Genomic DNA, 14,319 nt, shown 5'->3' with positions numbered 1-14,319 from the left:
TTATTGTGTAAACTTACAGCCAAAATGAATAAATAGGATAGCTAAACATCAATCAGAATGAAATTTTTTAAACCTTACAAATCTTATATAAATTTGAAAGTCATTTGTGTGTCAGCTAATAAGGGGCAAAGGCTTTCTTGGAAAAATTTACTCACAACTTGATTTTGAAATTTTTTTTTTTTAAGTCCGAAAGAATAGAATAGAATAGAAAGTACAATAATCTAAGGGACTGACAGTCTCCACTTTGTGATCAGCAATAGACTTTCCCTGTTTAGTTACTTAACCCATAGTTCCGACACAGACACAGCTTGCAGGACTGTGCAGACCTTTTGGTGCCATAAGTCATCCAGAAAACAGCAAAAGGGCATTTGGAAAGAGGACAATCCTCTGCAAGGCTGGGTATCTCAGATACACTGCTCTTTCCGAGGCAGAACAGCCAGGAGGGGAAACTAGAAACTCTGGTCCCAACGAGGTTGGTTACTGAGCTCAGAAAGCATTTGATGAAAATGAAAGACAAGTCCATGATTATTTTAGTTACTCCCGTTTGAGTCTGATGGTTGGTGTTGGACATCAGCTGAATTCAGAAGAAGCCCTGGGAGATTTGTTTGGATACCTAAACTTTTGGAGAATGTGGAACAGCAAATGGGAAATGACAGTCTCCTTAAATTCTAATGCATTGTTTCTCACATCCCAATTTGTTGGATTGCGGCAAAGACGCAATCCAACAAATCTAATATTTCAGGTTTATTTTTCATGATGTCTAAAAATTGGTCAGCATAAAGCGGAATCTCGCAGACCTTTGAGCATTCTCTCTGTTTTTTAATTAACAGATTCATATCCTTAATTTAGGATACTTCGGAGCAATAAACAATTAACATGATAGTAAATTAAAGAATAATAGCCCTAGATTTATTCAAGCACAAAAAAATCCTTTTTGCCTAGTGGAACAAGGCTATACATGTTTCCATGAAAGAGATAAGTGAAGTTCCTTTATATCAGTTATAACTTTGGCAGACTACCAAATGTTAATTTGCTTTTAGCTAGTTGAGATTAAATGTAATTCCTTCCCTGAGCTGCCTTAAAGTAAGCAATCATGAAAGCATTTTCAGACTAATCTGGGAGGAATTGACATTTAAGGGAGTTAGCATTACATCTGCACTTTAGGGATATTAATTTCATAGATAAACTAACTACATTATGCTGTTTTTATCTTGCATTTTGAAAGGAGTCCATCAGTCAGAGAAATGGCAGCCCAAGGTCAACTGAAACTTCTCTTATCCCAGCCATACTGTAATTTGAACTTGCTCTTGGAAACCTTACTATATCATGATTGTCTCTTGGTGAGAATTTTACTGAAAAGTTCAAGTAAGTACTTATGCTGCTGATCTTTACAAGAATATCACTGAGAAACACAAATTCATTTGTAACTACTTAAATATTTTCGAATACCAGTTATCAGTTGGACAGTGCTCAAGAAAGTAAAGAAAAAGAAAGGTTTATTGCTTTTTTAATGAGATTTCTTTTCAGTCAATTTGAGTATTCGTAGTTTCAAAACAGACTACAATTTGATAAACTGATATCATGAATGCGAAGGAGTATAAGTGAAATTGAACTTAACAGAGCGTTGGTACCACAACTGTTTTGTGCAGATTTTTAAAGGTAATGATTAATATTCTGAAAGATCACCCTCAAAATTATGTTTCTACAGTGAAAAGCTTAGAGGTTTTGTTTGTGCTATATGTTTGTCACTGTAGGTATTATGGCAGTACATTTATGTCCTTCCCATGTTAATACTATCATGAATGTTTTTATTAAAGTAGGACAAAGAAAATAATTGTTCTTTATATTTCTACTAATTGTTTGAAGCATAAGACTTTATCACATCTTTCCTCCTAATAGCTTTTACATCAAATGATCAGATCATTGAAAAGTTAGTGGAATAATCACCCATTTGACAAAATCTTGCATCAATATTGAATTAGTCTGTATCAGTTTCAGTCTTTCTTTAGCAAAATGCTTTTCCTTACATATCAAACTATCAGATCACATAATAATATGTAACAATTTTATTATTTTGTTTTAAGGCGGTCTAACATTTGTCAGGGATACAACATTGTTTCCAATTATGTAATGCATCTTATTAAGAGCTACGCTGCATTCACTTGCCCATTCAAGTAACTGTCATATTTTACAAAGACTGACAAATTTTTTTTATCAGAATCATATTCTTACCCTACTGCTATACAGTACTGAATTTCACCGGCTGCTTAAATTAGAATGAATGATCAAGTGACAGAATGGATTTTCATCTACTAACTGGCCAACTTCTTGAGCTGCAGGGAAATGTATATTGCTATGAGTTAAAAAATGTGCCATTTATAAAGACTTTATTAACATAATTTCAGTATTGATATGATTAAAATTTCAATTTAGATAAAGTTGAAACCTGCAATCATCCATATCTTCTAAATTAACTTCAATAAGGTTAATTATATAATGTTAAAATGATTATAGTTTTTATTGCTTCTCTTATGCAACAGCTTAACTGGTGCTAGATAAGCTAAAATTTTTGATACTGTGACCTGTTATGTAATACAGGAAAAGTCAGTCTAATAAGCTATAGCTAGATACTAGTAATAACAGTTTAGGATTCTTTTGTTCTGTAAGATAAAGGCTTCCAGAATTATGTACTCATCAACAATAAAATGTTGCAATGCTTAATAATATGCATAAATACATAAAAAGTTCAGTATTTAATAGCTTTTGAGTGATCTTGACTTCTTGCCTTGCTGATAACAAAACTCCATGATCTTTATCTTGATTATTTTTCGAACTGGAAAGGCATTTTCACTTTCTTTTCCTGGGGTCAGGAATAACATTTTATTTCTTATAGTATAGAGTACTGTTGAGATTTAGGAAGTTGTCTCAGTAGAAGTGGTATTTTAGGGAATACACAGATGCATCATTTAATGTTGATAGATGGTGTAAGTGGATTATTGTATTTGTTGAAGCCACTGAAACTGTGTATGCAAATATAAGCAATGCTTCCTGCTTTAATTATATTGGTCCACAACATCAGAGCTGTATGCTGATGGTATGCCAGTAGAGGTTGAACCTTCCCACCAATATTTGGTTACATTTTTTTGCCATGTGACAAATGGCAGCAGAGGGGCAGAATGGTGTCTGACTTGGAAGTGTGGGTGAAGGAAAGGTGAGTCCCTGGATTTTTCCATGTGGATAAAATGACATCCAATGACATTCATTGACATTTTCTGAACGTTGGTAGAGACCAAACAGTGTATCTGAGCACTGTGAGGTGGTAAATGGTGCAGTTCAGCAGTGATATCAGCAATGTGAAAGACAGGCTACAATCTGGAGGGCCATTCACAGCTGTCACACTACAACATGAATAATGTCACTGTCAGTTAATCTGCACAAATTGGTGGATTGCGACCAGGGAATTTTGTATGGATCTGAATCTCAGCTTCAATGCATTGGAAATGATGGTGGCAACAGTGGAAATCACAGTTTATACCAGGCAAGTTCCACGTACATTCACACAGGAGAAAGAACACCGTATGAAGTTTGTCAGGACCCACTGAACAAGTACAGTGCTGAAGATGACAGTTTCCTGGATTGAACCATTACTGGAGAACGTGGTGTCACCACTACAAGTGCTCTTCGTAGTATTTTCTATAGAAATAAATAGGAGGCATTACCTTCAGAGAAACCTACTTAAAATATACGTAAAATTGGGATGGTCCTCATAAATAAAATTACTACATCAAACATATGTAAAAGTGATAAATCAGGGTACCCTAAACTGAATCACTTATTTGTGTCCAGTGAGTACGATCACTAGGGAAAGAGGACTTTTACAAAAGTAGTTGAAAAATTGGATTTGGATACTGGATCTCTATTACTTAAACTAGGGTCTAAATAATTTAGCTGTATTTCTTTTCTCTTAATTACAATAAAATATGTACTCAGAATTGTTTTTTCTGGATACAACATTTAGAATTTTTTAAGACATATTATTGAATGAACTAAAGGTCCACGGACCTTTGTTATGCCTCTGTGGGGAGAAACAATGAATACAGGGTATTGTTTTAGTTTTCTGACAAAGCAAACAGTTTTGCAATTTTCCTGGGGGAATTTTTTACCAGAATTACTCTACCACCTATTGGGAAGATACAGAAGTTGATTATTCTGACAAGAAATAAATAATAGAGGAATAAAGAAAATAATGCTTGCATAATATGATTTACTGAATCCAGAAGATGCTGATATGAAAAAGGGAAAGGTGAAAGTAAACGGAACGTTTCTGCTAGACTGTTGTAAATGTATGGCATGCCACTTGGGAGTTGGACTTGATGATCTCTGGGGGTCCCTTCCAACCCCTACAATTCTGTGAATCTGTGATTCTTTGATGCCAGCAGAACAGTCTTTGACTTCTCACTTGACAGTCTTTATTGCCAAGAACCAGAAGTTATTCTTCAGGCAGTAAAGCAAAAAAAGCAGTAGCTGTATTAAGCTTCACTGTCCCAGCACAGAATTAATGCCAGTGGGAAACTGCTTTCAAAGTAAGGCAAGGCCACTGGTAGTTTTACCTAATGTTTTTGGCTTGCTTGATGAATTACTGGAAAGACTAACAGAAGTTCTTTTTGCATAGTCTGTACAGTTAAAAGTAGATGGTATCCTGACCCTGAAATAGTAACTGATAGTGGCATTTGAAAATACTCAGTAATCAGTTAAGGCTGCAAATATGTAAATGGACACAAAGAAATGTGAGTTGCTTCAAAATGAGATAATATGCCTTACGCACACAAATGAGGCAAGAAGGGGAGCATTTCCACTGAGAAAATAAAATTATGCAGTGCAATATCAACCAACTTCCTAGGCACTAATAGATATGAAGAGTCTTCATAGACTGAGTTTTTATGAACCAGTTGCTATGAAGAGAGATGACTTGAAAATATATGTGTGGAATTGGAGTTTCTCACTCCAATTACTGAATGCCCTTTGTGATGTAGTTCTTTAACTGCCACCATGCATGTTGCAGTGTTTTAATGTTAATGTATACTGGGGTTTTTTCGGAGTTGCTCAAAGTGAGTAAAAGGTGATAACTTTATCTGACCTCACAAATCTGAGCTTTTATTAAAATAGCAAGTAATTGTAAAAGAAAATGTACACTCTTAAGTGAACTGTTGTTTCCAAAAAGAAACCTTTGGCACTGGCTAAATCTGAAACTTCTGTTTCAAGCATTGGAAGGTAGTTATTTTTGTACTTACAAAAACTGTTTGGATTTAATAATCCTGAGTCAAAATCTCCTGAGCAATTGAAAAAAATACTAGTGTTGTGGTTCTGCCACACATGGTTTTGGAGAAATGTAGTTGTGCAGGTTTTTTGACAAAACTTGTAGTTTAGCATGTCCTCATTAGAAGTGCACAGCATGTTTCTTAGATGAATTGATGTACATGCGCAGAGATAGGTCATTGCTCCAGATCTTTTTGGACTATTCAGTATGAGTTAAATGCAGTCCTGGCAAAAATAGACTCTAGTCCACCTCAAAGTTTTCTTAACTTCTTCGTGATTGCAGATTATATCATGCCAGCCTAACATCAAAAGATTAGAAAACTATTTTGGAAGGAATGTCTCCTCAAAATACTTGTCTGGCCAGTTAACTCTGGTGGATACTGTACTTGAATAACCAGTGTGGTAAAAAAAAAAAAGTACTGGAATGAAGTAGTTGTAGCTGAAAGATCAATGGGAAAAGGATCTTAATTAGATATGCTACTTATTTTGCTGATTTTTCAGGGACAAGCTAGGGGAAAAAATAAAGAGATTTTATGGAGTTTCTGAAGCATTAAATAGGAATTTGGATTCCTTTGGATAATAATAGAGCCCTTGTCAAACGTCACACACCTTCTCTTGATAAAATATGGAGGTAATATTTTTAAAAAGGAAAAGCTGGTGAAAGTGTGCATCTCTCTTAATGTTTAGTCTCAGAATGGCTTCCCAGTGGATTCTGAAAGACCTTTTCTTAAAAGAACAACATATACACTCATTGTAAGAAGGTACATGTATTAAAATTCTCACAGAATTATGTTGTACTTCTTTTTATTTTCAAGAACTCACTGATATCCCCAAGTTCATTAGAAAAGTTTAAGAGGTTGTACCCTGAAATTTCCATGTGCCACTAGCATTAAACAAATTTGAGTTTGGTATCAAATCACTAATCTCTTTAAACAAAGCAATCTTCCATCTTGTTTTCCAAAAACAGTTTCGCAGTGTCTAAAATCTCACCAAATTCCTTCCTGGAGTTTGGTTAAATTAACAAAAAAACTATGCTCAATATTACAATGAAAATTCAATTCAAATTTTCATCTTATTATTTGAATTTGAAAGGTTTTCCTTTTTTTGAACTGCTTTTTCTGCTTTCTTGGTTGTTTTTGTTAGACAACGTATGACTGGTTTGAGTAAATTAGTGGGAGAAAGAGAGCTTTCTTATTATGAAATGATTGGTCTTATTCTTCAACTTCCTGCATTCAGTGGACTATTTCAGTTAGAGTGGACTACCAAGACTGTACAGTTTGTAGGAATGTACGAATTAACTTGTAGGAATTCAGAGGAGATTAAAATGAGATTTTTGAATTTTACAACAGTATCAACTCCTTCACAAAGCTGGGTGGAAAGCAGTCATTTACCACTGGAGTAAATTTTGAAAGCTGTTCGAACCACTAGAAAGAAGGATACAAGATACTGAAGCTATCTTCCTCTTGCATAGGTTGCAAAACTGGCATAAACCAATGACATTTTCAAGCATATTTTCTATATAAACCAGTCTTATATAAACTCTTTTTTGCCGACTAGACGGTTGAATAAAATTATTTAGTTGGTGCTGGCTCTGATCAATTGTTATGGTCATTAACATCAGAAGTGAATTCACTTTTTGACGTTAGCACAAGTTAAAGCATTGAGTTGCGTTAGTTCAGAGAGAGGTTTAAACATATGATTCTTCTCTAGGTGGAAGAATGTTTTATAATGATTTTTAAAAGCATATACAAGTAAATACCATGTAATAATTTACCCCTCAAATCTTTGGACAACAGTAATTAACGTTAAAGCACGTAGAAACTTAGAATCATTAAGGTTGGAAAAGATCTCTGAGAGCACCAAGTTCAACTGCCAACTGATCCCCACCATGCCCACTAATCATGTCCCTCAGTGCCACATCCACGCGTGCATTGAACACCTCAAGGAATGGTGACTCCACTACCACTCTTTCTGAAAAATTTTTCCTAACATCCAGCCTGAAATATAGCAGCCTATATCTTAGCATGGCTGAGATTTTATTTTGGGGAACTGATTTCTTCTCAGTTTATTTTTAAATAAAAATAGACATTCAAGCCTTTTTTGGTGAGTATGCAGCTGCTGTTTCATTGTATTTTATATAACCAAATCAATATGTAATTTCACAACAATATATTCCTTAGATAAGTGATGCAGAAATAACTTTTTGACTGTGATTCTGTGGAAGTAGTCCAATTTATTTATGATTATTATTTAGTAAATAAGCAAATTCATATTATTTACAAATAGTATTTTTAATTATACAGGCATATTCCATAGTTTGTAAATATGCTTGTATCTTTTTTTTTAATGACTACACACAGTTCAGAAAGATGGTCAAGTGCCATTATGTTAAGGACATCAGATTTCAGTATCTGTAAGTATTCGTACAGTTTTCAGATACAGTTTTCAGTTTGTTTTGGTTGATAATATTTATATGACTTGAATTACGTGGACATTTTTATAACCATGTTTTTTTTTATTTTGAAGGAAGTGAAGTATTCACTGGTGAGGAACAAAGTTCTCTCTTAGATGAGATAAATAACAAAGAGCCTACTCTGATTGAAACTATCTTCACTATATTGGCTGACTGCATTTTGTCACCCAAATCACTTGGCATTGCTTTTGAGGCCTACATGGAAAAAGAACAGTTGTGGGATTCCTTATACAATATGACAGGTACTTTGTTTACTAGTAAGTACTTTAAGTCTGATGTTAAACCTTGTTAGTTTTCAGAAATGTCGTGCATATTATTTTTACTTTAATAAATCTGATAAAATGATTGTAGGTTCCTTCAAAATTATATTATAGTTAAATTGTTTTCAGCAGTCAGGTTGCTGTAGGAATGGTGGATATTCTGAAGGAAGGAGAGGTTATTCTAAACTAAATTTCCATATTTTTCACGTACCTGTCTGTTTTACCAGTAGGTTGGCGTCAGTTTCTGTAGATCTTTACTGACATGGGTTCTTTATCTCTGTGAGTTTAATAACTCCAGGGAGTTTTCCACAGGGAGTGGAAAAAGTAAAGGATGTACTGCTCTTGAGGGAGGCCTAGTACGATGGGCATGTAAACTCTGCTGCCAAAAGGCAGACTCCTAATTTTTGGTGGAGGGGGAGAACAGCCCATGTGATTGTGGCAAGTAGTGGTGCCCACAAGGAAAAGCAGTATTCAGCCATAAAAGAGAGGCATTTAAAACAATGATTTTTACAAATTATGCAAAAAAAAAAAAAAAAAAATCAGGAGAGTTCGCAAGAAAACAAAGGAAGAAAATGAGAGAAGGTATGAATAATAACATCAATACCATAAAATAGAAAACAACAATTGCAAAAGTTGTCAGACATTCCTTGGAGAAAAATGGGATTTCAAAAAGTAGAAAGTTAACACTTCAAAGAGGAAGAAAAATACAGAATTTTTTGTGGAAGTTTTCAGAAAGGCTGTGTAGAGAAGAATAAAACTTAAATCACCAGAAAGCACAGATAAGCAAAAATTAGGGCTAAGGGCCTTAGTAGGAAACATCAAAAAACATTGCTGGTATATCCTGCCTGACAACTGCTGCTCTTTTGCTGTGGAGAAACTACTATTCTCTGTGGTGTTAAGAATGTGGAGAAGATTGATACTTGTAATGTCAATAACTGTATTTAAGATGTTCTATTTTTGACATACAATCTCTGATACCATACTATGTCTCTGTTGATGTCTATTATTTGTATGCATTTTTTTACCAAAGTATCATTTCTCTTTTGCTCTTCTCTAAGGAAAGTATAGCTACCTAACAATTGCCATTGTGTTAACTGTGTAAATCTGCTTCATTCATTAATGCCTACCCAGTGATTAAGTTTACTTCAATTAAAAAGAAAGCTAGTACTCAGATTAAATTTTGAGAAGCATCTTCATGGGGAACTGAGGCAAAAAAAAAAAAAAGAAAGAAAGGAAGAAAGAAATTGTATTTTTTGCTAGAACTATATTAAGAGGGTACAAAATGCTACATTGTCTTACTTTATACTATTTCTTTACTTTATAACAGGCTGACAGTTGTAAATTATTTTGAATCATAATATTGTTAGTTTCCTTTCCATAAGAATTCTGAAACACTTATTTCTGAAACAGATTTGCACAAATGATTGAATATTTGCATGCTTACTGAATATTTAATAATTCTTTCTTCTAAAGTTTCCAGTTGTGGCAAGTCAGAGCCAGAGGTTATCAGATGCTTGAAGCTGATATTGATTAATTCAGTCAAGGGTATAGTGAAGCAGATCGTTTCTTTGATGCATTCGTGGGAGGCAACAGAAAACTATGGAACATATCAGCACAAGCAAATTGTTCCTGAAAGTTTACTGAAAACAGTTCCAAGGGAATGGAATTATACACCTCGGGAAATGAAGAGGAAGGAATCTGGGAAATGTGGGTGAAATTTATGCTCTTAGAAAAACTGCAGTTTAACAGTAAGAAAAACAGACTCCAAACATCTTCTTTCTTGTAGAGTTTTTGTTTGTTTATTTAAGCGTTTGTCAGGATATAACTGGTTTCATGTGACTAACTGAGAGGCAGAGCTTAGAACTGGTGATAAGTTAAACTGGCTATATGACACAGAAAATTTCTGACTTTTTTTTCTGTTTTTTTTTTTTACTAGTTGAGACTAGAAGTGGAATGGACTTATGGTTTTCTTGGTTTCTTTGCTCGACTGCTCTTTTCATGTTGGTTTTTTGTTTAATCCACACTTGAATCTGTATTGTGGATTACCTTTAAGTTCCTTGTTTTTCATTTTATATATACTATTAACTTTTTAACATACTAGCATATTTAGCATATTTTTTGTAGTTGCTTTTATAGCTACTGATAACATCTGCAATGTTTAAAATGGAATGCTATGTAGCATGCATCCTTCTCATAAGAAATACAATAATTTTGTAGGTTTGAACATGAAAAAGAACTGATGTAAAACACTATGAATAAATGCAATGTCCTAAGACATTTAGTGCAATGTTCCACTCTTGGAAAAAATGTTGCACTACAATTCTGAAGACAGCTTGTTTTTACTGTTCTGAATACCTGGATGTTTTCTACTTCATTTATTCTATATTAATTGTGCACAGCAAGAATAATTGTTAACATAGTCACAGTGTGAATTCCATATTTTCTAGGTTCTCTATTTTAATTTGTGTTATTGTTTAGATTTGGAGGGATATATATATGGGAGGCATAACATAAGTCAGGCCACAGTGCTGAGTACTTAAGCTTCTTACTCATTTTCAGTACAAAAGAAAGTTAGAAATTATCAGACAATATTCAGAAACATGCTGTGATAGAACTATAATGTTAATGTTAATCATATCTTCTTTTATGTCTTTTTTTAAGGTTTCACAAGGCTTGCAGCACAGGCAGTATCTATTGTAATCAGCAAGTTACCTACAGTGATTGCATGTTTGCCTCCCCCAATTAAGTACTTCTTTTTTCTGGCTGAGAGAAAAATGTCAAGAAACTTTGCTGAATTGAAGAAAGCTGGTCTGCTTGTCTGGAACTTGATTGTAATTATATGTCGGATATTTGAGGATGGAAATACTGCAGAACTTTTAACAGGTGCAACACTTGACAGATGGAGCAAAGAAAAACTCAGTTTAGTTCGTGTGTGCTTAGAAAGTATTATGGGAAAACAGAAAACTGGTCCCAAACAAGTGACCCAGAAGGTTATACAGAGCATAGAACAGCAAAGACCAAACTGGATTGAAAGCCAGTTGCTGAAGGCAAGAAAACTGAGCACAGACTGGTAAGAATGTAGTATTTTTCAAGTGCTGTTTTTGTTCTTTATTTTACTGAATTAATGACGTGTTTATGGCTGTTGTTCATTTAAAAAAATATTTAGAGGGACAGTGATCTTATATTACATGAAATGGATTACATCTTAATATTAATGGCTTTATGGTATATTTTTGCAAGTTAACTGTGTGGCTGAAACAGCTGTCGTTATTTCATCTTAACAGTCTTTTCGTAGCACTTAAAAGGTTTCACGTATTTCATATTTTGTTTCATGTTATTATGTTTCATATTTTCTCATGTGTTCATGATGAACCAAAAACATGGACCGTTTAGTTGGTGTATCTTTTAGAATTCTAACAAGTATGCTGACTAGAGGACAACCCAGAGCATTTATAAATGAGTTTTGCTAAAGTGATTAAATTAACACAGACTATAACAGGCTTTCCATCTTCATCTGAGATTAGAAAGTAAGCATACTTCCTTTTGAAACATAACTAGCCCTAGGGGCAAGTAGGGTGTGTCAAAACAGGACAAGGAAAGTACCCTGCTATGCTTTTCTGAGGAAATACCAACTTTCCCTGCAGATCTGACATTTAGGTCCAAGTTATTAAATTCTTATAATGAATTTTCAAGGAGTTCTGTGCATATCAATGTATTTGTAGTCCTGTTTTAACGTTGAAGTGGTGTATCATTCTATAAAAACACTATTCATCAACTTCCCAGTAGTAGATTTATAGGAGTTACCTATCTTAGTGAATTTAACGGTTGACAACTGAAAGTAAGGTTGGTTTGTGATCTTTTACATTTCCATTTAACTCAAATTCTCTAATCAGTTGGTTAACAGGTTGAAGCTAGATGCCAGCCACTGAAACAATCATAGGATAAAATAAATACATTATAATGTATAAAATCTGGAAATACTTAGCAGGATTTTTTTATAATGCAATTTCTAACTTTCCGAGAATAGATGTCTCTTAAATAATGCAAATTCCAAAGATTGGAATGACCTTTAAAAACTGAAGCTTTAATATCTGAAGCTGAGAATTCTGATGTAGTAGTCAATTTTATTTTCTAAGATATCAAAAAAAATGCAATAATTTTTAATTCACATCAGGTATGAGACACTGGAAAAATATTTCCTGTGTATGCATACAGTGTCTCTCGAAGTGAGAACCAGTTTATGGTTATGGCTCCTAATTTTAAGCATACGGAACTGAAGAACATACTACTTGTTCTCTGAGGGAGTAGGTACATCTTGCAGTTAGGAAACTGTTTTCTGATTTCAGAAGTATTTCTGCAATAGAAGCCTTGCATAAATGTTATTTTTCTATTTTATATTCAAGAAGTATGACTCAGTTACTCCAAGAAAAATGTATTTAATAGGTGAGATGTGCAGTGTGGAAATAAAATATTGTTATACACACAAATTGTAATACCAATAAATTAAATCTGAACTTGAAATATTTAAACTAGGTAACAGTCACATAGTCACTAGACTAAAAGATCTTTCAAGAAGACCCTTGTGGTGTTTATGTGATTAATTTGAAATAGGAATGGTTGAATCTAAAAATCTACATCTTAGTAAAATTATGGTCTATGTAACCCTTTCGCAGGTAATTGATTTTGTGAATAAATGTATATATATGCATTTATGTATATATTCATAGATGTTTATAGACTTTTAATACATACAGTATGCGGAACAAATACCTACAGTGTGTAGAATAAAATAAAAAGCATACAACGTAAACATTCATATGTGATTCATAGACCCAGTTGTGGAGAAGAACACTGAAGTACACTAAAATTTATAAGAAAAAGCCTCACGTGATTTTATGATACTTTATTGTTATCAGGACTTGGCTGCATAAAGTTGTGAATGTGATACAGGTTCATCCATTTTGGCATAAATATTCCTCTTAGGAGAAAAAAGAAATGCAGTGAAAGGTTCAGAAAGTGGCAGTTGTATGCACTAGCTGTCCTGTGTGCTCCCTGAAAGCATTACTATTCATTAAAATAACCTTCAGTTTATAGTAGCACCAGAGCTGTAAACACTCACGTTAGATTCTGAAGAGCACACTGCCCAAAAAGAAGAGAAATGCCTGTCTTTGGAAAGTAATTTGTTGAGTTGAAGATTATTGTTTTTCATCATGGTGACCCTGACTTGGCTGGCTGGGTGCATACACAGATTAAGATGAATGCAGTTATTCCTTGGCTGAGGTCTGCCTCTTTCAGGGCACATTCTTCCTAATGACATGATTGATAGGCAGTCCCAAATCCAGAGAGGAACTCATTAATCATAGCACTGACTGAATCCAATCATCTGCTTCACCTGCACACTGACGGGTAGGAAAGGATACAATTTGGGTGCTGACACTGATACACTCCTTTGTCAGAGGTCCTCAACTCTTTCAATGTCAATCTCTGAGAAGTGTGACAAGATTCAGGTTATATCTATATATGGCATTGAAAGATAAGCCTTAAGCGTGCTTTAATTTTGAAGATCAATTTCTTTGAAGTTTTTCTGTAAAATACCATAATAACAGAGTATCATTTACTTCCATTCAGCAAAGAACAAAATTATAGTTTATATTTTGAAGCTATTTGATCTGTAGGAAGTTCTGAAGCAGCATGTGGAAGCAGTGTCAGCTGTGTAGAATTTAAGTGAGCCTTCAGGTCAAACAACAACTTTGAGAAGAACTAACTTTGTAATCATGGCACATTTTCAGCCATACACTGCAAAATTCCAAAGTGAAATGTTGTGGGTTTTTTCAGCCCGAAAGCTTCTATTGTAGATTTTAAGTTAATCATATAACAATTGTAGAAAGCATAATATATTCTGTTGGTCTGCTAGGTTCTTGACATGTCTGGATTCCAACATACATCTGATGGTTGCAGCTCAAATATTTGAGTAGAATAATTAGTCTTTGTAATATTTTCTTATACTTTACCAATCTATAACACTAAGCAACTACAGAGCCATAAGCTTATGTTTTTGTGCAGACAGCAGTCTAATAATGGCTAGAGTGTCAAATGAACATTTTTCGGGGCTTTTAGGTCTGTCACTGTAAGGTTGTTGTTTTTGTTTGTTTGTTTTTGTAGTTAGACAGAAAACAAGAAAAGGAAAACAAGGAAAAATACAGTGCAGAATGTGCAACAAGTGGCGAAATATACCTTTGAAATGGTTACCATTATACCAGTGGAAAGAAT

General features: G+C 34.1%; 1 protein-coding gene across 14 annotated transcripts in view; it reads left to right on the top strand.

Moving 5' to 3' along the window:
• The window catches only part of KIAA0825 (KIAA0825 ortholog), a 223,119-nt gene that overhangs the window by 96,927 nt on the left and 111,873 nt on the right, over positions 1 to 14,319 (top strand). For 12 of the 14 annotated variants that reach the window (XM_085214119.1, XM_085214120.1, XM_085214126.1 and 9 more), the window contains 4 exons: positions 1,226 to 1,365; positions 7,843 to 8,046; positions 9,523 to 9,756; positions 10,711 to 11,119. In XM_085214119.1, the coding sequence (XP_085070245.1) occupies positions 1,226 to 1,365; positions 7,843 to 8,046; positions 9,523 to 9,756; positions 10,711 to 11,119 (987 nt within the window). The remainder of the gene's footprint in view (positions 1 to 1,225; positions 1,366 to 7,842; positions 8,047 to 9,522; positions 9,757 to 10,710; positions 11,120 to 14,319) is intronic. The other 2 variants (XM_085214123.1, XM_085214122.1) reach the window with 1 other exon arrangement.

This window comes from Meleagris gallopavo, chromosome Z, assembly GCF_905368555.1.
Source record: "Meleagris gallopavo chromosome Z, MGAL_WU_HG_1.1, whole genome shotgun sequence".
Classification (NCBI taxonomy): Eukaryota; Metazoa; Chordata; class Aves; order Galliformes; family Phasianidae; genus Meleagris; species Meleagris gallopavo.
This window is presented reverse-complemented; position numbering and strand designations above follow the sequence as displayed.